The sequence below is a fragment of the Chelonoidis abingdonii genome, chromosome 24, assembly GCF_003597395.2.
Source record: "Chelonoidis abingdonii isolate Lonesome George chromosome 24, CheloAbing_2.0, whole genome shotgun sequence".
Taxonomy (NCBI): Eukaryota; Metazoa; Chordata; order Testudines; family Testudinidae; genus Chelonoidis; species Chelonoidis abingdonii.
Window position 1 is genome coordinate 8482873 of NC_133792.1, and position 22055 is coordinate 8504927.

The window sequence follows — 22055 nt, forward strand, 5'->3', positions numbered from 1 at the left end:
GACAAGCCTCAAGTGACCTTAACTCCCATACCCAGGCTCCATCCCTGGCTTAAGATGGCACTTGAGGGCCAGACAGTTCAGTGTTTAAAGTGATGGTCGAACTCTCCCTACACTGCTGATTTGGAAACTAGAGTAAGTACCATTCTTGCTGGGAGAGTTTGAATGACCCATTCAAGAAACAGCCACCCTAGCTGGAATACGGAAAAGGCCCTGCTCCAACAGCCTCTGAGAGTTAAATCTAGTCTGTGGGCAGATTGACAGCCAGCTCCATTTTCAATTTGACAGCACAACATACCATAGGGAGCAACGTCGTGATGTACCTTTCCTCCTCTGTCCAAGCATGTGCTTTGATCCATTCTAGCTTGCAATAGGATACAGCCTCAACAGTACCTGTGCTATATTCTCCTTCTGCAAAGCCCTGATCAAATCCTATTACCAGATCAGCAACTGGCTGTTACTCCATGGTAGAGGGAGCCTGTTCCTATCTTTTCCAAGGAGGCTTGATTGGTTGGGTGACCCTCTGACCCAGCCCCAGTGCATATGCAGCATTTGCACAGACAAGGACCATTACAGGCTGGAGAGGAATTTGCTCCCCACCTCTCGCAGATTGCAAAGCACACACACAGTGGGAACAGTTTTTAAAAAACAATAAATTACACGTAAAAAGTGAAATGCCCTAAGGATTATATTGAAAAAATAATATATATATGCACACACACAGACACAGACGCATACAGAACCAAAACCTGAAGAGAGAGTGATTTAGCCACTTGCCAGCTACCACAATGAGAAATGTTCCATTAAAAATATCAACATGCAACAGGCGCTTCTTCAAAGGGATCAAACAGCTTGATATGAGCCAAACCCTAAATCTAAGTTGGCAGAAAGATCTGAGGTTTAAAGGGACAGTGTCCAATTTTGGCTCAAACTTTTTTTTTTTTTTTTTAAAGAGGGGATTTACAAACCTAGATGGCAATCCTGAAATCAGACGATAGATAGCTAGAGATAGATAGAGAGATGGTTATTATGGGAATGGATGGACAGATAGATGGACAGAAAGACAGACTCCTACACCCATGGAAAAACCTTACTGATGTCAATAGAGTGGCTGAAATTTTTCCATTCGAATCTTTATTCCAATGAAAAAATCACCCCCCCGCCCCCAGAAAGTGACCATTTCTGAAGATGTGTGGTTGTTGTAATTTTCCAACTTTTGAACAAGATTTTTTTTTTGTTTAAAATTTTTCAATTATTGATCCCTCTAGCGCTTGCTTTCTTTTTGCCTTCCTCCTCTGCTTCTTCAGTGGCAACACAGAAAGAAGGAGAAAGAAAGGGGGAAGAACCAAAAATTGAAATATTTCCGGCTGTAGATTTTTTCCAGTGAAAAGTGAGAAAAGGTTGACATTATTCACTAAAAAATGTAGAGAACATGAACACTTGCGTGACACGCACTTACATACTTTTCTACCAGCTCTGGTTAAGCAGGGGTAGGGGAAGGGGGCTGCACCCCAGTGGATCTGGTTGCAGGTTCGGGTCTTTATCTCCATAGAAATGGTTGTGAGAGTTCAAAATAAGTGCCAATGAAAACAAGGTTAAAACAAAAACTAACGCAGCAATGGCCAGCTCCCAGACCAGCAGCACTGGGCTAGCCCGGGAGAATCAGTGCGGGGACCTAACTGCGCGGCTGACCTTCAAGAGATGCTGAGCTCCTGTGACTTCTCTCAAATTCAAGGAGAAGCAAGAGTGCTCGATGCCTCTCAGGATCAGGCCTTAGAAACAGAAAATGAAACTGACTGTTTGTGCTTCCTCTGCCCCGCCCTCAGCAAAGCCAGAAATGGCAGACAGGGAGGGACGAGGAGAGATGATAGAGAAAGAGAAAGAGAAAGAAGAGAGCGGAAGCAAACCCCTTCCGATTCTCCTGTCAGCTCCAATGCCAACAAAACACCAGCAACAACAGCCAGAACAACAATAAAATTCCAGATAAACACCTGATCCTCCTCCTTTGCGATGAACATAGACTTACAGAGATCTGTATCCCGTCCATCACAAGCACCTTTGCTGCTAAGGGAGCTCCACTCTTATTCTGATAGGTCCTACACAAAATAAGAGTGATGCTAGAAAAGACTCGGCTTGTAAACAGAGCTTGTCCCAGCTGGGCGGTGCCACAGCAGCCCTATGACGGGGTGTCCTGGGACAGAGCCACGTGAAAATGGATTGATTTAGCAACGCAAGGTGGAGTAAGGCCCTAGTGGGAATTTCTGCAAGGGCTAGGGGAGGGAACTCACAGTGCGATGGTAAGCCATTGGCTGGGGTCCATCTCCAAGCTGGCCAATGGGGAGAAGGGGAAGGGGAGTTAAAACATTACTTAAAAGTAGAGTGCTCTCTAGGGACGAGGCCGGCGGGGATTCTAAAGTGCGGGTCTCAGGCCCCTGGGAGGCCGGGGCAGCTCTCTGCCTAGTCACATGTCCTGAGGTTTTCACTGTCTTCCTTCATCTTCAAATTCGATCCTTCAAGAAAACCAACAACCACCGAAAGCTACTGGCCAAGTGGAGAGGGGCAGGTGAGATCCCCAGTGCAAATGAAGCTCTGGTCCTGCTGAGCAGAGAGGCTTGAGGCTTAAGGCAACTGTAACATGAGGGCTGAGCGGGCTCTGGAGAAGGGTGGAGAGACTGTGCAGGCTTAGCTTCCAACATGGATCCCATGTGGAGACTCCAGTATGTCACAGGCTCCTCAGGAGCCGGAGGACAGCTCTGCAGCCCCATGGCAAGCTGAGGGACAGTCTAGTCATTCTTTGGCAAATCAGTTCCCCAGATGTTTGTTGGGGGCTTATCTCCAGATGTTTAGAGAAGCTCAGCCTGCCGGCTCAAACTGTCCCCGCCAGGCCCCGGAGGAAGCCGCCCCCAGGTTCTGTCAGAAGAGGCAGGATCCTCTCAGGCGCCTGGCCTTGTTCAGTTCAGAGGTCAGCGACCTGTTCATTTGCTTGGTGGTGAGCTTCATGCTCTTGGTGGCTTCCACGGCCCGGCTCAGGGACCAGTTGAGGTCCTCCAGGTCGTCGAAGTCAAGCATCAGGGAGTGGTGGCGACCATGAGCTTGCTGCTGGGCGGCTCTGGGCTTCAGCTCTGCCACTCTGTACAGGCTGGAGTAATGGACAGGCAGGCCAGCTGGGCCAGGGACTGAGGTAGGTGCTGGTGGAGAACAGTAGCTGGAAAAAAACAATAACAAAGGCTAAATACAGTGCGCTGAGGGAGAACAAGCAAAACCTAGATCATCCCTGACAGGCGTTTGTCCAACCTGTTCTCCAAATGCTGGGGATTCCATAACCTGTTCCAGAGCTGAACTACCCTCAGGATATGTCTACACTACCCGCAGGATCGGCGGATAGAGAGCCATCTGTCGGGGATTGATTTATCGCGTGTAGTGTAGACGTGATAAATTGATCCCGGAGCGCTCTCCCGTCGCCTGCTGAACTCCAGCTCGGCGAGAGGTGGAAGCAAAGTCGATGGAGGAGCGCCGACTGTCGAACCCTCGCCACGAGGACGCGAAGTAAGTGATTCTAATTCGATCTAAGACATGTCGACTTCAGCTACGCTATTCTCGTAGCTGAAGTTGCGTCTTAGATCGACCCCCCCCAGTACAGACCAGGCCTCAGAGTTAGGAAGTTTTGCCTAATATCTAACCTGAACCTTCCATGCTGGGAACTAAGTTGATTACTTATTGTCCTACCCTCAGTGAACCTGGAGAACAATTGATCACTGCCATCTTTATAACAACTTTTTCCATATTGGAACCTTTATGCCCCTCCAGGGGCAGCTGCAGCTTTTCTGCCGCCCCAAGCACAACAGTCAGGCGGCCTTCAGCGGCGCGCCTGCGGGAGGTCCCCGGTCCCGCGGATTCGGCGGCGCGCCTGCGGGAGGTCCGCTGGTTTCACGGCTTTGGCGTACCTGCCACCGAATTGCCGCCAAATCCGCGGGATCGGCAGACCTCAACCAGGAATGTCATCTAAGGCAGCCTGACTGCCGCCCTCACAGGGACCGGCAAGGTGCCCCCCACGGCTTGCTGCCCCAGGCACGTGCTTAGAGTGCTGGTGCCTGGAGCCGCTGCTGCCTGCCTCAATCTTCTCTTCTCTAGACTAAACGTGCCCCGTTTTGTAACCTTTCCTCAGAGGTCAGGTTTTCCAAACCCATCATTTCTGTTCTCTCTCCAGTTTGTCCACATCTTCCTTAAAGTGCAGTGCCTAAATCACTTAGGCTTGGCAACGCTGAGTGGAGCAATACCTAAATGGCTTTAAAAACTGGGGCCTAGGTGATCTGACCAAGGTCACGCAGGCTATCTGTGGAAGAGCATGGAACCAAAACCATTCTCCCAAGTCTCAACTTAGTGCCCTAACCACTGGACCATCTTTCCCCTCCAAAGCCTCTGCTTGGGCCCTAGAGATCCTAGGCTGCCTCCCACAATCCCAGAAGGAAACTCTCAACATCCCTCCCCACAGTAACCCCACTCAACGAGGCATGGGCTGCTCTTACAGTACAGAGGGCGAGTAAGGCACTACGGGCACTGTTGGGATGTAGTTGATAGCTGTGCCTGGCGGTGGGACCGCCAGGTACCAGAGGCCAGGCTGCTGCTGCTGCTGCGGCTTCTCGGTCTTGTGACTGAGGCCAGGGCCTTGAGATGAGGCGCTCTCTGTGTGGCGGCCTGTTGCTGTGGAGAAGAATGACACACAGTAAGAGACACCATGGTATTCGGCATGAATGGGCAGGAAACCCACAAGGCCACTTCCATCCCTGGTACTACGCCACTGACTCCAGGAGTGAGTCTGGCCTGAGGACAAAGAGAAGGCAGGGGATGCACCCCTCAATCTACTGGAATAACTCCCTGGGATGAATCACACCTGCAAGCTGCTGTGCTGGAAAACCCTGCCCTGGGACCTGCAACTGCAGCAAGTTCAGGTCCTCCACTGTCAGTGCTCCAGCCCTTATGGGGACGCCTCTGAGTTCTCCCAGACAGCACTGCATTCCCTCCCAGCCACGGCTGGGACTGTAGCAGCCGTGAGAGATGGCCAGCACTCCAATTCCATTACCTATAACAACTGCTGCTGGCTGAAGCTGGAACTAGTGTGGCTGGGAGCTTCTCTACTGCTATCCTCTGCAGACACTCCTTTTTGGAACGGCAGAGTTTTGAATTCAGCTTCAGTGTGGCCTTGGCCAATAAGTCCCTCTGCTAGATGGGAACCATTCACCAGGGTCATTCCTCAGGCAGAGCAGCTCTTCACAAAACAGAAACATTCAAACAGAACAAACTGGTCACCCACCCTGTGCTGCTTTGTCCCTGGTTTTAGAAAGAGGGGTGCTCCTGGTCCCGTTGCAGATTGGACAGTGCGTCTTCCTTGGAGTGCTATGCTGAGTGGGTCTCACGGTGTCCCCTGCGGATGCACTGCCTAAAAAACACAGAGGACAAAACAGTGAGTAAAGTAACTAACTCCAGTAGAAGTACATGGGAGGTTTCAGGCTGTTTGGATTAAGGCAATCTGCAGAAAGTAAAAAAAAAAGTTGATTGCAAAGAATGCTGGGTCACAACATGCACATAGAATTGTACACCTTTAGCTCAGCAGTGGGTTCCTACCAGCGACGGGACTGCACCCTCAGCAGCTGCAGGGAAACAGCCTCGGATGTGCAAAAATTCAGACAAATCACAACTTGCATGCAATGTACTCAAAATGCTGGGTGCTAAATGCAAGTTAATCTTTAGCCAAGTTAAATGGTTCAATACAGGTGGCTGCTAGTCCGGAAAGCTGGTCATTTTCTTTGTCTGTTGCTAGCATTGGGAAACAAGACGAACAAAGCAGGTTATAACAGAGCTTGTGAATGATAACAACTGGCTTTATCACAATGGGAAAACTACACCATTGCAACAAAGACCTGAAAAATCCCAGGTTTATGGCTGATCTGACAGCTTCATCTTGGCTGGGGTGACCAGATGTCCCGTTTTTAAAGGCACAGTCCCATTTTTGGGGGCTTTTTCTTATATAGGCGCCTACTATCCCCCACCCCCTGTCCCGTTTTTTCACAGTTGCTGTCTGGTAACCCTAATCTTGGCAATGTCACCCATCCCGTTGATTATGTGGAGTGCTTCAATAATAATGAACAACATCCACAGGGTCACATGTAACAAAGGAGAGAGCAAGTGACATACGTGCAACTGGGCTGAGTTAACAGTCCAGCAGTGTAGGACGCCACATGCTTTGATCTGTACTAGCCTGCTCTCCTGTGGTAGGGATACAACCTCAGGAGTGCCTGTGCCTGTGCCTAACCCAATATCTGCAAATCTCAGAGTGGCTACTGGCCAATCCTGCTTCTGCACAATCAGCAGAGGGAGCCGGCTCCTACCTTTTCCAATAAGAACAAGGTCCCTGCACCCTGAGGTTGGCTCTGAGACCCTCTCACCACGCTCAGAGCACATTCCACCCAAAACACATCTGCATGTCAGTGGGGCATGATCTCTACATCCCTCTCATCAGGGTGGTATGAGGCTTCGTTATTTCATTGGTTCAGGCCTTGAGTAACTAATGGTTCCATTAGCGGGTATTTGCAAAGCCCTCAGAAATCTCAGGGAGCAGACGCTAATGAAGTGCAAAAGCTTGTTATTTTACAGGTTGTAAATACTAAGCAAAGCGCTGAGAGGTGTGATTCCTTGGGGTCTGGCCCAAGATGAGCAGATGGGATATTTACCAGCTTGTGTCCTTTGGCAATGGAGGCAGGAAGTGGGGCCTGTGTCTTCCCTCCGTTCTGGGGACACAGGGGCCGATAAGTGGTAGCGCGTCCCTGCAAAATGCAACAAGGGCTGGCTCAGCACCCTTCACAGAGGGCACCCAGCTGGGAAGAGGGAGAGAGGGGGACTGAGCTGTGGCGCTCACATGGCTGGGAGAGGAAGATCTCTCCTGCCTGGTAAGCATAACATCAAGTCAGCGTGTGCATGGGGCAGAGAGCAGAGATCCAGTTTAAGAACACAGGGTGGCCCATGGTGTTACAAGAGAGGTGGCAACAAGGCAGAGCAGGGCCTGGTTTGCGCTCACCCACCTGTGTAATGGCCCTTGAATGTCAGCGTCCTCGGAGGGCTCTGCCTGGAGGAGAAGCTTGTCCTGGGCTTCCCATCCCGAGCCCGTGGTGGGGGGCAGTCCAACTCCGAAGCTGCAGAACACCGAGAACACTCGATTAGACTGTCAGTCACGTCTGCTAGACACCTCGCTAGTGAGTTTCTAACCAGCGAGTGCATTGCCTGCGTGCTGGGGGTGCTGCTCTGTGCGCCTGTTCTCTAGGCACCATGGGACAGCTGACTCTCCCAGCACGCACTGGTACAAGAGCTAATAGGGGGTGGGGGAGGTGTGGTGCAGTGGTGCGAACCCGACTCCAGTGTGTGTTGTCATGACTAGGTCAGAGGAGAGAGTCGCAGGCGGGTCACATAACCACAGTTGCGCTTGTAGCAACCACCAGCCCTCGTGTGAATGGAACACCACAGGACCTAGGGTAATGACCGTGGAGAGCTGGGCACAAGCTGGGGGGTTTGGCTCCAGGTCCAGACGCCAGCTTTACGAAAGGTCAGGAGGGCTGGATCTGGGCATGAGCCTGCCTGTCACGAACGTTCCCAGGGTGCTGGTATCAGTGCTCACATGTGTGCACCACAGAGTGCCCGTTCTCACCTCCTGCATGTATAGGAAGGGCGCCTGAAAAACCCTTTTAGGAGGGGGAATTCAAAGAAGAGTAGAAGGAAAAGCAGATCCTGCTGCCTCTGCAGTCTGCTGCCCCTGAGCAATTGTTCCTGGATTGGGTTAATCCCAGAAGGGGTAGGTTCCAATGGTTCTACTTACTTAGGTCTCGTTCAGGCCCATCCCGAGGGAGCGATGCCGACCTCACCCGCCTCGCTGGATTGATCACTGGAGCCGGCTCCCCGAACTCGCCTGGGCTCCTCTCTGCGGATTCGCTGGGAAAGGGACAGACACAGTGAAGTCGAGGGCTCAGCACCCCGGGTCTGGGTGCAGGGGGTTTCAACCAACCCCTCCACCTGGCACTGGGGGGGCAGTGCTAGCACCGAGTGACAGTCACCACCTCTGCTTTGAAGCATGGAGGGGACGAGCTGCCACGTGCTTAGCAGCCTGCAGATGGGGACTGTGAGGAGACTGGCAGGACTGCTGGAAGGATTCAGGGTGCTAATGCAATCATCTGCCACCCTCTGCGGCCCTGGCTGTCCGTGTGGCTCTGCACATGGGTGAAGTGAGCCTGGCCCATGCCTAGGATTCAGGGGAAGCTTGTCAGTCTCCCAGAAAGCTGCATGGGAAAAAAACCCACCCCCCACCTGGCCCCCACCAGAGCTACTGGCCCTTCACCATGCAATAAAGGGCCCGATTCTGTCAGCACTACACTAACCTAACTCCCACAGGAGCTATACAACACCTGTGTCCCTAAAAGCGCCAGCCGAGGCTGGGACCCCCCTGTGCTGTCTCACCCTTGGCATTCCCTACTGCCCACTTCCACCTGCCTGGCACTACTTCCTCTCCAACCTATCACACTCCCTCACCACTGCTGGAGCAAGAGCCTTCTCCTCACTCAGCTGCTACCGGCTCCCTGTAACCTTTGCAAGGCTCAGCAGAAAACAGGGCAGTTCCACAGGGGGGTAGAAATCTCCCTGGGCACCAGAGAGAACCGGAGAAGGAGGCGGCTGTCGGCCAGCCTGTGTCACTGAACTCCCGCTGGCAGAGTTTGCAGGAAAGGCACAGTAGGCAACAAGGCCACGTTGTGCTGCACACTGGCACCTACCCAAAGGGGGCTGAGTTCCGGACTGAGGGGCCATTCCCCACAGGCTGCCTCCTGCTCCTAGCAGTGCGTGGGGATGACTTTCCCTCTGGGTAGCTGTGGGATTGGTGCAAACTTTCCTCCAGCCGCTGCTGAAGCCGCGAGACCTCGTCCTGCAGAGCCTGGATAGCCTGGCTGGGATGGGAAGGGGAATAAAGGATAATAAGTGCCAGTTACAAGAAAAATGTCCGATCCAGAAGGAAAATGGGGAACACTCCATTCTTTCTGCCTGTCTGAAATCACACGGCCAGTCCCATCTCCGCTCCTCCCGACTGTCTGACACCAGACATCCTCAGACCCTTGCAGAAGGGACACCATTGCTCATCCCCCTGGAGACTTGAGCGTTAAAAGTAACTACGTCTATAGGCATGTCTACCAAGAGGTGTGACTGCAGTGCGTATAGACACACCGGAGCTAGCTTTAATCTAGATCCAAGCTAGCTTGGGTAACGATAGCAGCAAAGCAGTGGCAGCATGGACTAGCCCCACCCACCCAGGACCTGGGGTAAATACTCAAGCAGCTGACACGGCTTCACAGCTATTGGCAACCAAGCTAGCTGGTGCCCCTGTAAAATGCCACAGGTGCCGAAGACGATACTGGACATGGCAAATGCAGGCCACAATCAAATAAGCCGGCAGGCAGTTACAGCCTATAGGGGCACGGGATTGCCCTTGCAAAGGAACTCTGGAAAGGTGGAGAAGCCATGAGGGGTCAACAGCATTTGCTAGGAGATGGAACTCTGAACTTAAACATGTGTGTCGCTCTCCTTGTTACAATTCTGCCCCAGTACACGCATGGCTTGCGTGGATGAGAGAGCGACAGGAACTGCGCACACGTTTCCCACTAGAATCTAATCACAGCGCAGCTGGATTCAGCAACGCAACTCCGATCTGAAGCGCTGGACCTGCCTATGCCAGGGGACGTGCACGTTGGAGCCATGGAGATCAGCCATGCTCTTCTCAGGTCTGTGGAGAGGTTTTGCTACCTAAGGAGCACGCTGTCACAGAATGCCATAATTGAGGATGGGATTCCCCATTGCACAGCCCATGCCAGCTCTGCATTGGGAATGCCGTCACGCCGCCTCTGGAACGATAGGGCTGTCAAGGGAAGCACCAAGCTAAATAGCTATCGGGCAGTCATGCTTACGATGCTTACCCAAGGCCGGATTTTATAGCCAGCTAAAGCAAAGCACTGTTCTCCTGGTGACCAGTACAAACGATATAAAGACACACTGAAGTCAAACTCGGAAGTCTGTTAGGTTGACCCCAGCCATTGGAAAGCAACAGCCCACAGCAGAGCAAGGTGGCAGCAGATTTGTCCTGTCACTGTTAACTGTTTTGTTGCAAGATGCAGCCTGCAATGGTCATGGACAATCTTGCCTGTCCTACATGTAACTGTGTTGTGGTTCTCGCATTGGTCTGACCTCGTGTATCCGTAGTCACCTTTAGTGTTAGCTGAATCCTCATATGTTGACATCGACGTGAGACTTCATCGGCATCAGACGTACCCTAGAAGGTACTTTCAGGATGCACCAACAGCGGCAGCGGCCGCACCCAAGTTGTCTTCCTTCAGAGGCTTCTGCTGTCTGACTACAGGGCAAGCTAACTGCCACAGCTGCACTGTCACTACGTGACCCAGCGTGGTGGCCCAATCCAAATGAGCCCCGTCTTCCACTTCAGAGGCTCCCAAGACATTTCACAGCGGGAGTCACTGACATGCAGCCATCCCTGGTGCAGGACAAGACATGAAGAAGACTCTTGTATTCAACTGAGACCATGGGGGAATTTATGGAAGCAGAAAGTACCTGGCTCCTATGGAAATGAGCCAGGAGATGGGTTAACGCGCCTCCTCCTGTGGAAAGAGCCATGGGGCCTAATTGTTCAGAAGTGCTAAGTACCCATAACCCCAGCTGAAGTCAATTGGAGCTCTGGGAGCTCAATTGCCACTGGCAATTAGGCCCCGTGGAAGCTGCAATGACCGCGAATGGTCAGGAAAAGGATGTGGTGGGCCTTGGGCCAGCTCTTGGGGAAGCAGCATCCATCTCACACTGACCCCCGTCAGCAGGAGAGGGCGAACACCCATGAAGAATGAGCACTGGAGATGGGCAGGACATTTTTGATGTAAGGACATTTTGCTAAAATGTGCTGCTTCATCGAAGCCGAAATGTTTTGTGGCAACGGATCGGTTATGACGATGTTTCTGTCAGGAAACGAGAGAGGTGGACTCTTTCCAGGGGTGGCCTTAGAGGTGGGTGACCGGGGTAGCTGCTCTGAGTGTCAATGTTCAGGGACACCAGATCCCTGGGGTTTTTTTTTCAGTTGTTTAGCTTAGGCCTTTTGAGTGGGGGAGGACTGAAAACAGCTTCCACCAAAGCACCCAGGGCCGTCTCTGACTCTCTCATGTGCCACACTCCGATAGTGGGTTTCGGTGCCTGTTTTTGGATTGAAATCTGAGCTTTTAGAGGGTGTGTGATGGGGCGGGGAGAGGGCACTTGGTGGCTCGGTGGTTAGGGCACTGGCTTGGGAGGTAGGAAATCCAGGATGATCTTGGACGAAAAACTCTACTTTGAATCAGCCAGAGCAGGGACTGCGCCCTAGTCACCAGGCTACCAACCCCCCTTTCCCTGCCTTGACACACCCTGCCCCGCATCATTCCAGCCCAGAGCTCAGGTTTCAATCCCAAACCAGGAACTTGGACACAAATCTGTTTTCACAAAAATGTTAGCGAGGTTTCGGGTTCATTCCACTGGGGAAAAAAAAACAAACGTGCAAACCCTGACCGTTGCCAAGGCCGAATTGTTGCCCTCCACGAGCCCCCCTTCTCCCCAGGGTTTGTCCTTTGGAGTGGGGAATGGACGATTGAGGCATGCTGGGAGGAGAGGGTGGGGGAAGTCTGCACTGCTGCCCAAGCAGAATCAGCTGTGCGGCTAGAGAGGGGGCTTCCCTCTCCAGGGCTGTTCCCCAGCCTTGGGAAATAATGGAAAGCAGAGCAGGAGAAAGGGAGAGGAGCAGGGTCTGTATTACTTTCAAGAGGACCATGGGGGAGAATGGGAAGGAGCGGAAAGATGGGCTTTACACATGGAGCTTTTCTGAACGGCTGCAAAGATCTCAAGCAGTTAGGGATCACAGTGCCCGACCAGATTCTCTGGACTCGAGCTGAGTCAGTGCTGCTCCAGTGCTTGCTGGGAACTTTGATATTTTTGTCTATACATCCTATCTCGGCCCCTCTGACTAAATGCACAAGACAGGCAGCTGCAGAAGGAAAGTTTAAACTGCCATGTTACTCTGCTGGCTACCATAACAGCTGGGGGGAAAATATGCCTGCATTAATACTCACTGTGGTGGCATTTTCCAGACTGCCTGGCAAATGTATGCTTAGGGGAAGCGTGTGGCTTTCTTTTCAGGTCACCAAAGGGTTAACCCCTCCCTTTTCAGAGTGCCCATCCTAGGAACTAGAAAGTGCCCTTCTCCTTAAGGAACTGCATCACCTAGTCTTTCCTGAGATGCCCTACAGGGGTCTTGTTTTCAGACAATGCTCCACACTCGACCAGTGCAATTCAGGCCGGGCACTCAGATCACTAGTCTCTTTTGACAATCTTGGCCTGAAGGTTCCACAGTGGAACGTGACCTGTGAGCGGTGACAGGAGAACCTCAAATTACATGGAGGTTCAGGCTGGATACACTCTGGAAGCACGGAGCCTTCTCCAAATGAACCGGTCCTCTGGGTTCTGCAAAGGCAGGTACGAAATCTCCTGGGAACTGGCTCTCTCACCAGAGAGCTGCAGGAGACACAGCGAGATCAACGCTTTCTCCTTCCTATTTGAGCCCCATACAGCATAGCAGGGAGTGGGCTAGAAATACCAAAGAAGTTACCCAGACTAAGGTGACGCAAATTTGACTGGTCAATTCCAGCCTACTCATAATCTTGGGTTCAAGGTTCATTGAAATCCGTGGCCACTTTAGGCCTTTCTCAGGTGTCACTAAGCTGCACATCACAACGTCTCTCAGATCTTCATGGCGACAGCGGGGGAAGGACTCGGATCTCCCTGCTCCAAAAAGCACATGGCCCTGCCAGCTGAGCTGAAGGAGAATCTCCATCAGCACGATGGGATCTGAGACAAACCCGAGCAGCGCTGACTCCACCAAGTAGGAGGCAATGGGGCGCAGACACACACTGTCCACTTCATTACAGGACGCAGGACACCTACTTATGTCAGCTCAGCTTTCGGGGGTGGCCCTGTTATCCATAATACACAGCACAAGCTGCTGCCCCTTAGCTAGGCAAACCCATAATCACCCTCAGGGAAATAAACACCAGGGTCCAGATCCATAGCCAGTGTAAACCGGTGTCACCTCACTGCAGTCAATAGGACGATGCTGATTTACGCCAGCTGAGAATCCAGCCACGTCAAATTAAAACAACAAGGAGAAAGATTTGGGAATTCACACTAGGTTTGCCAACCCCACTGAAATTGCAAGGTTCTGGAAACCTCAGACTCCCCCAGGGGATTCTCGCCCCAAGCTGGGTAAAGGCTTGGCTCCAATCAGGGTCTAACCAGACAGAGCAAAGGGGGCAGGTTTCTTACTCTGTCATTCCCCTCCCTCCTCTCGTGAGTGACACGAGCGTTAACACTTTACCTGCCAAGCAGAAATGAAGCAGCCAGGCAGTGAGCAGAGGGACAGAGAGGCGAACCAGATCACAGTTTGCCCCGAGAGGCCAGTTCTCCTGGCTCTATCCCCCTAGCTACCGGAGGCACCTGCATTGAACTAAAAGCTTCCAGTCCAGCTGGCAGATGCTACAGGAGGACAGCTCGCAGCTCCACCCAACCACTCGGCTAGCGAGGGGGATAGCAACTCCCGACCCTGTCCCATCAATCCGCTCTTGCTACAGCCTATCCCCAGAGCAGCGACCATAGAGGTTGCCCTGACTGTGCTGTATAGCCAAGGACCGCTCCCCCTGGTTACTCAATCCTAGAAGAGCTGCCTCCAAAGACCACTTTGTCCCTGGTTTGCCCAGCAGGATCCGATCTGGCCCCACTCTGCTTCCCAGTCCCAGTTAAGACACTTGCAAAACCTTTGACCGAGGAGCTAGCATCCACCTGCTAGAATAAGGCTCAGACCTGGCCTCGCTGTGGTCATGGTGAAATGAGTTGGATGGTCTCTGCCTTGACCCAGGGCGCGGCCTGCGTACAGGATGGAGCCGGCACGCTGAGGCCACACAAATCGGAGCGATACGCACATGGTGGAGAAGGCCAGGATTGGCGCCGTCATATCGAGTATTTCTCCGCTTCCTCCCTCTGGCTAGCCGGCTCCAGCGACACCCCAGTACTGCTGAGGTGGCCTCCTGTGGCTTTGAGATCTCTCATCTCCACGAGGGAAGAGGAGCTGCCTCTGGATTCACTCCCATGGGAGAGATCTATTGTACCGAGGTTCCCAGCCTGCCCGTCCCAAGGCCTGGTCCCTCTGAACACATCTGAGCCCAAAGAAACAAGTGAGAGGCCTTTCTAAAGCAGCATGCGCTGGAACCATTCCATCAGCCCAGTATAAACCAGTCCTAGAGCAGGGTGGAGACTGGAGATAAGGATCTCGCCTGGGGTGGGCACTTTAAGACACGGAGTGCTTGTATCTCCCCAGGGGCTTTAAAAACGTCCCTAGTACTCCAGGCACAGAAACCAGTGCCGTTTCCTCCCGGCCCCACCCCTGCCACACTTGTGTGTCGGAGAGAGGCAGCATCCTAGCAACGCTCTCAGAAATGTTTGCTGACATTATGCAAGCAGAGGCCACACAACGGGCAGAACACCCCACCCTCCCAGACCTCCCCTGCTCAGAGAAAGCAGATAAACAAGCCCCCACCTCCTATGCTCAGGGGCTGCTTGGCTCACTGGGAGATAAAGAGGCCCCAGAGAAATCTAATGACCGTGCTGGATACAAAGCCCTTTCACAGAATCATAGAATCATAGAATATCAGGACTGGAAGGGACCTCAGGAGGTATCTAGTCCAACCCCCTGCTCAAAGCAGGACCAATTCCCAACTAAATCATCCCAGCCAGAGCTTTGTCAAGCCTGACCCTAAAAACCTCTAAGGAAGGAGATTCCACTACCTCCCTAGGTAACCCATTCCAGTGCTTCACCACTCTCTGAGTGAAAAAGTTTTTCCTAATATCCAACCTAAACCTCCCCCACTGCAACTTGAGAGCATTACTCGATATTTCCCAAGAGGACAGCTCCAGGGACTGCAGTCGGGAATGGCCCAGCGTTGACACCACTGACAGAGAGCCCAGGGTGTGACTTAGTGTCACCTCTTCCATTGGGAGATCGATTCAGGGCTCTTACAGCCTCGGACTGCACGGCAGCAGCCCGGCTCAGAGATGGAGCTGCCACCGAGAAGGCTGGTCACGACGATGGAGAAATGCTGTAAAGATTCATCCGCTGCCAAATGTGCTGTTGGTCTCACCCCAGCAGCAGATGCTGGTGCCCCAAAGGGCCAGGGAAAGCAGCTGCTGTTGCTGACACAGCCTTGTCCCCGAGCCGAGTTCACACTCACTCTCGTTCCATGCGGGAGCCCAGGAGGCCGTGGTGAGCCCGGCCTGGGGAAAGCGATGTGGTGGTGGAGCTGGGTGGGCATCTAGTTTTGCTGGGACGGTGACCAGAAGCGCCGGCCCTGCTGTGCTGCTCTGCCTCAGAGTCCGTGTGAGCTGGGGACATAAGGAGACAGGGCCAGACGTTAAAATGGCTGAGACCTTTGGTGCCTCAGTTTATTTCACTGGCCACCTGGGGCCATTTTCAGGTCTGACCCCAGACAGCTTCCCTCCCTGCTAAGGTGGCTCTGGTGGGAGAAGATTCAGTCTCCATGGTCCAATCAGTCCTTGACCTCTCTGCCAACAAATATGCTGTGGACCCTTGCTCACTGGACTGAGACTTTCCCAAACTCATTCCGCCCAGGGCACCGAATAGCCAGGTTAGTCACTACCAGTTTGAGTGGCATTTGAACCAGCACTCAGGAAGTGAAAGGCTCATTTCCCATGCCCAGTCTCCAGAGCCACCCACCGTCAAAGGAATAGGACTGAGTGAGTCAACTGACTGGGTGATGGAGGCTCCCCGGTACATTACTGGATTCCCTCCGAACCACGCGCCTGAGGAAAACGGGGCCACAGGCTGGATTTGTCTCAGGCCATAAACCAAAGGGAGGATTTATGATTCTGAGAGCCCTGAAATCTAGTCTGCCTGTGAGCAAACTTCAAGCCAAACCACAGAACCTATGTCCAAAGGCTGTGGGTATGAGGGGGAGAGAGACCTCTGGGTGATGGGAATTGAGGGTGAGGAAAGGTCACTGGCTGGTACAGCCTTAATTTGGGGGACCAATACAGCTCCCCCAAGCGATGCAGAACTGGATAGTCTCTGTGGGCTTTTCTTATGCCTCTCTCCCTGGCTGTGTGAGCCCCACCATCCCCTTTTGACGGGAATGACTAGCACTGGTCCAAATCTTTTAGATCAAAAATGAAAATTTGGGTGGAAGAGTTTCATTTTGGGCCATGTTTTCCCAGTTTTCTGTTGAAACACAAATCCCCCCAAATTTTGGTTTTCAAAACACGGTTTTTTAAACTAAAAATAATTTTTGAAAATCACGAGAAAGGTAGGGGAAAAAAAATGGAAAATACTCTAAAAAAAATGATATTTTTTGTTTGTATCAGCAGCAGCTCCTCTCACTGTAGGAAGATGGGAGGAGAACTCTGCCCCCTACAGGAAACAATGTGTGTCTCATGCTGGAGGTGCCCAGACACCCAGGTGATGGGCACTTTCTACTCACTGATGTCTGTGTCTGGTCCCACCTCACTGGTGATGCTGTTTGTCCACTGGGGAGGGGAGCTGGTTTGGGAGGGGCTGCCCCGGGGCAGTCTGTGTCTCCAGGAACTTCCTCTGGGGGGCGCCTGGCTGGCGGAGGTGTACGTGCCCAGCAGTTCCTTTTCCGATGGCAGGGGGGCTGCCTCTTTCCGCAGGGAAGTGCGAAGGGCAGCAGGGCTGGATGCGGGGCCAGATCTTCCCAGCATGCCGGGGGTCCTGGGAACAAGGCAAACACACAGGCCTCACTGAGGGAGTCTATCACCAACCCGGCTGCTACTGTGCTTCAGTCAGCTGGCTGCTTTCCTCTGGTCTCTTCCTTCAGAAGTCTTTCCTGGCACCCCTGTCCCAGCCGCTGCTCAGCCCACGCCTTCTGTAACTACCCTCCCCTGTTCACTACTCACCCCCTTTGCCATTCCATGTGCTCCAGACCCCCTCGCCCCATTCACCCTCGTCCCCAATTCACTGCTCACGCCACTTCCTCATGCTCCTCTCTCCCAGTCTGATCATCTGCTCTAGTCCCTCCCCTCTTCTCTCACCTCCATTCACCAATCACCAACCCCCAATGGGCCCCATACACTTAGCCTCCTCCCCATCACATCACACATTCCTTCAGCCCTGGACCCTTGTTATCAGCCCCCCAGGGCAGGAGAGGGGATGAGGGCAGGTCATAGGAGCTGGAGTGGGGAGGAGAGAGACAAAGGTCCATACGCAGTGTGAGAGGGACGATGCTCCGGGGTGCGTGTCAGCGGGGACACCCTGCTGGCCTCTGACCCCACAAACCCGCTGTCCGTCTCTGGAGACAGGATGCGTTGATCCTGCAACAAAGGGAAACTTGATCCAGTTCAGATCAACACAAGGGATGCTGTCCATGTAACCAGGCAGAGCTGGTCTGTAGCTGGAGGGGAGACCACCAAGTACAAGCATATTGGTGGATGGTGCTGATCAATCAGTAAGTGGTGTTCCTCCCTCGTAATCAGCACCGAACAAATGCCTCAGCATGGTGTTAGTGGGTGATACATTGCTGGAGCCATTGTCTTTTATGGGAGAAAGGAGACTGAAGTTCTGAAGCACACGGTCATTAAACTAAACCCCATGGTCCATTCTGCAGGAATCAGGGTGTTACCTCCAGAGGCAACAGGCCATATTCCATGTTGGAGAATTGCATTCTGCCCTGGCAAACTCTCCTGCAGCTTTAAACATGGAAATGATCCTTCCCTTCCTTTCTAAGAACCTGCTGGGTGGTGTTCCAGTGTTCTGTCACACAGCTGCAGTGGACCACACACCAGAGATGGCTGCATTTCAGCAGCTGAGAAGGCAATTTCTGTATATATAGAGTCTTATTTTCAGAAATAGCTTCTGGATCTGTGTCCCAAATTTAGTGACCCCGAGTAGGTGAGAGCCCTGCCCTCCATTTCACCGTCCTGGGCGCTTACCTCGGACCGTAAGGATTTTGCCTGACGGAAAGGCTTCTGTGGAAGGTGCTCAGAAATGGCGCTGCCCACCCTGCTGGCCATGCTGCTCTGGCGGGATAGTGTCTCCTGCTGCCCCCCGAAGGATGGCTTGGGGATTGCATCCTGGGAACTGGCTTTAATAGCCATATTCCGAGGGAGGGACTCCTCGCCCTGGACAGAGGACAAGCGATTGCTCTTCCTGACCAGCTGACGGCGTTCCCTTGGCTGCAGGGCGTGCGACCTCCTCTCCGGGGGCTGCCTATTGGAGTGAGAAAGCAACACCAGTCAGAACCCTCCACCAAGACGGGGCAGTGCCCCCTTGTCATAGCTCTGCTGCCATCTGGTCTCCCAGTCCCTGCAGCACCACCAGGTCAAGGTGCACAGCCGCCCACCATCCCATTGTTCCTGCCAGTAGCGGCTCAGGGAGCTTTCGGGGAGCAGTGAACCTACAAGGCACAATTTGCCTGCACCTGCTCCCACTGGAACCAGTGGCAATGCCCTCATTGTTGCTGTCAACATAGTTGGGAGCAGAGTCAGGTCCACCAGGTGCCCAGCTAGTCAGGTGTCTACTTCCACGCCCAGGTGTCTACTTTTGCATCACGAAAGCTGGGTGGAGAAAGGGCTGTCCAGTTCCCAGAGGATTTCCAGAGTCGAAATCTGGGTCAGTTCTGAATTGAAATGAAAATCAGAGTGCTCCACAAACGGATAGGAGACCAGGCCCCTGGGCACTACTCCTGTGGGCTGTTCCTGAGAGCCCCGATTCCAGGGTGATCTGGCTGGAGGGCTGCCCCAGAGACTTGGAAGCCCCTAGGGGCCAGGCAGGCAGGTTGCTGAGGAGCTGGGTGGACACACACACACACACACACACAGCTCTCGACAGACTGGGCTGTTGGAACTTTGTTGGCATCGCAACCGTCTCTGCAAAACATTTTGATTTCCAGGAACCAGAGAAGTCAGACAAAAAGGTGTTTCCTAGGAACCTCTCTGACCAGCTCTACGCAGCACTCTGCTGAGAGTCTGGACCCGGTGAGGAAAAGCACCGTAAATCACAGGCCCCAGGGCCTACACGTGTGTATTGCAACAATGCGAGGAGTTAGCAACCAGATGGGTGGATTTATACCTTAGCTTGTGAGTTTATTCAGGGTAAGAACGGCATCTTCCTTTACATGTGTACAGCTCCTGGCACAGTCTGGGCTTTTACTGTGGTCTCTGAGTGCCTTACAGACATGATACAAGTAAACAGCCAGAGCCTCAGTTTTTTGTTCTCTCCTAGTCAGCTGAATGTGTTCAAGTTTGCATGCTCAGTTTTCTTCCCCTCTTTCCACCCCCATTTCTTCCTCCTCTTGGCCTTGCCCTCCTTCTCCTCAATATTTACTCTGCAATGGGCTTAACCCTGGGGGACAGAATCCTCTTCGCTTCCACAGCCAGCTTGCCCTCCAAAGTGGGATAAGAAATAGCTGAAGGCTCCTTTGTTCTGCTTGTGACTTGGAGTGACAGAGAAAGAAGGCGCCTTTGTGCACCTGGTCTATTACATTTTATCCGGGTAAAGCGGAAGTGGGACTCAGTTCTTATTTAGGTCACCCCCAGACACATAGACAAAATACCCTGGTAAATGTAACACAGCAGAACAGCAAGTAGCAGGGATTAGATTGAGTCCAAACTGGCCAATACACCATCCTAATACTGCTCTGCTGCTACCGTCAGTTTCTGCAACATTGACGACTTCATTAAAGAAAAAATGAAGGTGAAAAATTTCCAAAAGTGGCCATTGATTTTGGGAGCCGAACTTGAGAGCATCCACAGGCAATTAAGATTGTGAGCTACAATACAATCAGCAAGCAAGTCCATATGAGCGCCTAAAATGCAAGCATTTTGCAGAGGGTTTAAGAAAACTCCTGACTCTCCAAACCTGTAGAGTCAGTTTGTAGGATGGATGATTCATGGGGATAAATTTTTGACATTACTTTTTCTCTTTTTATGCTTAAAGATCTTGCATGTTGTGAAGGCTATTTGTTTAAAATAAATCTATCTCCCCATGAAATACTGAGGAACAACAACAACAAAGGGCTGATTTTCAGAGATCTCAGGAGAAGCACTAGATGAAGTGACAAGGAATTATAGGTGCCAGTCCTACACAGGGCCCTAGATAACTGAGACACACAGAATCAGTGGCCATCTCTGAAAATCTGGACCTGTCTCGCCATCATGGCTGCAAAGAAAACTTTTCAAACGTAATGTAATGCTGCGCAGCCTTCCTGAGAAACAACAGTCCCGGACAGCCATGAACTACCCCATTCCCCTGTGTGTTACCTCTGAACCCTAACAATGGCAAGGCAAACACCAGTAATATGAACTATTTCACAGCTGATCAGTTTAGCAGAAACAAAGCTCTGCACTTTAGCCTTTGGGTTTCCAAACGACAGGGCATTTAAACAAAGAAATGAAAATACAACCATTTTTAATAGACATTTACTTTTTAAACAACAAAAGATCTTTGTAACGATTTTCCCTCCCTTCTAACAGAACCTAAATTTTGGGCTTACAGTCAGTTGGCGCTGTCCCTTTAAACTAGTATCTTGCCACTTCCCATCTCCCCCCAATTAGTGCAGGATATTCACAGGGCATGTATTTTATGCTCCTGAATTACTTACAGCTGAGCGGTCACATGGGTCCTCTCTTCCTTTAATGACAGCATCCCGTGAGGGCTCTCAGCCGTCCCAGCATCCTCTGCAGCAGGGCCATCCACTTCCCGTGGGGAGTTGTTCTCTTCCAGGGCCAGCTGTTCCATGCTCAGAGATTCAGGCAAGGACTTGAAGCTATTGTAGCTGGTGGTATGAAAGAAATTGAGTGTCTCTCCATCCAGCCAGAGGCCCCCTTCCTAGTGGCAGCAGTACCTTGTTCCAGCACCCAGACCCAGTTCAAACACCAGGGGCACTCTGCACCTTAGGATGATGCGCCAGCTCCCATTTGATCTGGATTGACTGGCAGCAGCCAGTTTTGCAGGACAGATTAGAAGCCGGGTGCGTAAGCAAACAAGGCTGTGGCAGCTCCGTCAGAGCAAGGGCTAGTACGGGCAAAAGCTCCTCCTTCACTGCTCTGCAAAGCACCTCAATCCAACCTGGCAGAGGCGCTAATGATTTTAGCAATGCAGATGTGGTTGCTCCTGCCGGGTTAGTATCATGTGCTGGTTTTTCCAGGGGACAATATTGAAGCTGCTAAACTCATGACATGTGTGTCGATGGCCGGGTTGGACATAGGCCTCCAGAGATGGGAACCAATTGCCCTTTGTGCCATGAGAAGTCTATGCTTGAACTCTCGGCCTGAACGATATCAGTTTCCCCTTCCCAGTTACGAACACAGTGATGAGGCAAAATGCACCTTTCCTGCCGGGGTGGGCAGGGAAGCTATTCTCAATGCAGAGATCTATGATGTGTATTCAGAGCCCCTGACCTGCAGGCCCCTTTGTGTGAATGCCTCAGAGAGCTGACACCGGCAAAAAACTGATATGCCTGAAGTCAAAACACATCCCCCTCGGGAACAAAATTGCTGAACTGCATGATCACTGCACGCCGACCACTTGTGTTGCACGAGTGTTGGCTGTGAGAACATAACATGGAGTGTGCATGTCCATTTCAACACGTCAGCATGCAAGTGTCTGGCTGGGTTAGCAGGGGCAACACTTACTGGTCCAGCAGGTTATCAAAGTCCTTCTCCACTTGAAGCTGCTTGTGCCGAAGGGGCTCGGGAAGCTCTTCTCTCTCCTTCTCCGTCTCGCCACTCGCAGAACTCACCTCTGCGTCCACTTGCATTTGGGCGCGGGCATGTTTTGGAACAGGGGCCTAGGGGGCAGAAAGGGGTAAGGTCAGCCTCCAAACCAGAACACCTCTGCCAGCAGGGGGTGGTGCAGGGAATGGTACCAT

The 22055-nt window shown here is 52.2% G+C and overlaps 1 protein-coding gene across 1 annotated transcript in view; it reads right to left on the bottom strand.

The window, feature by feature from the left end:
* Positions 1 to 1893: 1893 nt before the first annotated feature.
* Positions 1894 to 22055, bottom strand: part of AKNA (AT-hook transcription factor) — a 52557-nt gene continuing 32395 nt past the window's right edge. Inside the window, exons 10-22 of the mRNA XM_032797746.2 lie at positions 21820 to 21974; positions 20787 to 20960; positions 18118 to 18394; positions 17393 to 17499; positions 16650 to 16900; positions 15387 to 15537; positions 8808 to 8978; positions 7862 to 7974; positions 7074 to 7184; positions 6726 to 6818; positions 5309 to 5434; positions 4524 to 4698; positions 1894 to 3202 (exon numbers count right to left, since the gene is read on the bottom strand). Coding sequence (XP_032653637.1) covers positions 2911 to 3202; positions 4524 to 4698; positions 5309 to 5434; positions 6726 to 6818; positions 7074 to 7184; positions 7862 to 7974; positions 8808 to 8978; positions 15387 to 15537; positions 16650 to 16900; positions 17393 to 17499; positions 18118 to 18394; positions 20787 to 20960; positions 21820 to 21974 — 2196 coding nt within the window. The 3' untranslated portion in view covers positions 1894 to 2910. The remainder of the gene's footprint in view (positions 3203 to 4523; positions 4699 to 5308; positions 5435 to 6725; positions 6819 to 7073; positions 7185 to 7861; positions 7975 to 8807; positions 8979 to 15386; positions 15538 to 16649; positions 16901 to 17392; positions 17500 to 18117; positions 18395 to 20786; positions 20961 to 21819; positions 21975 to 22055) is intronic.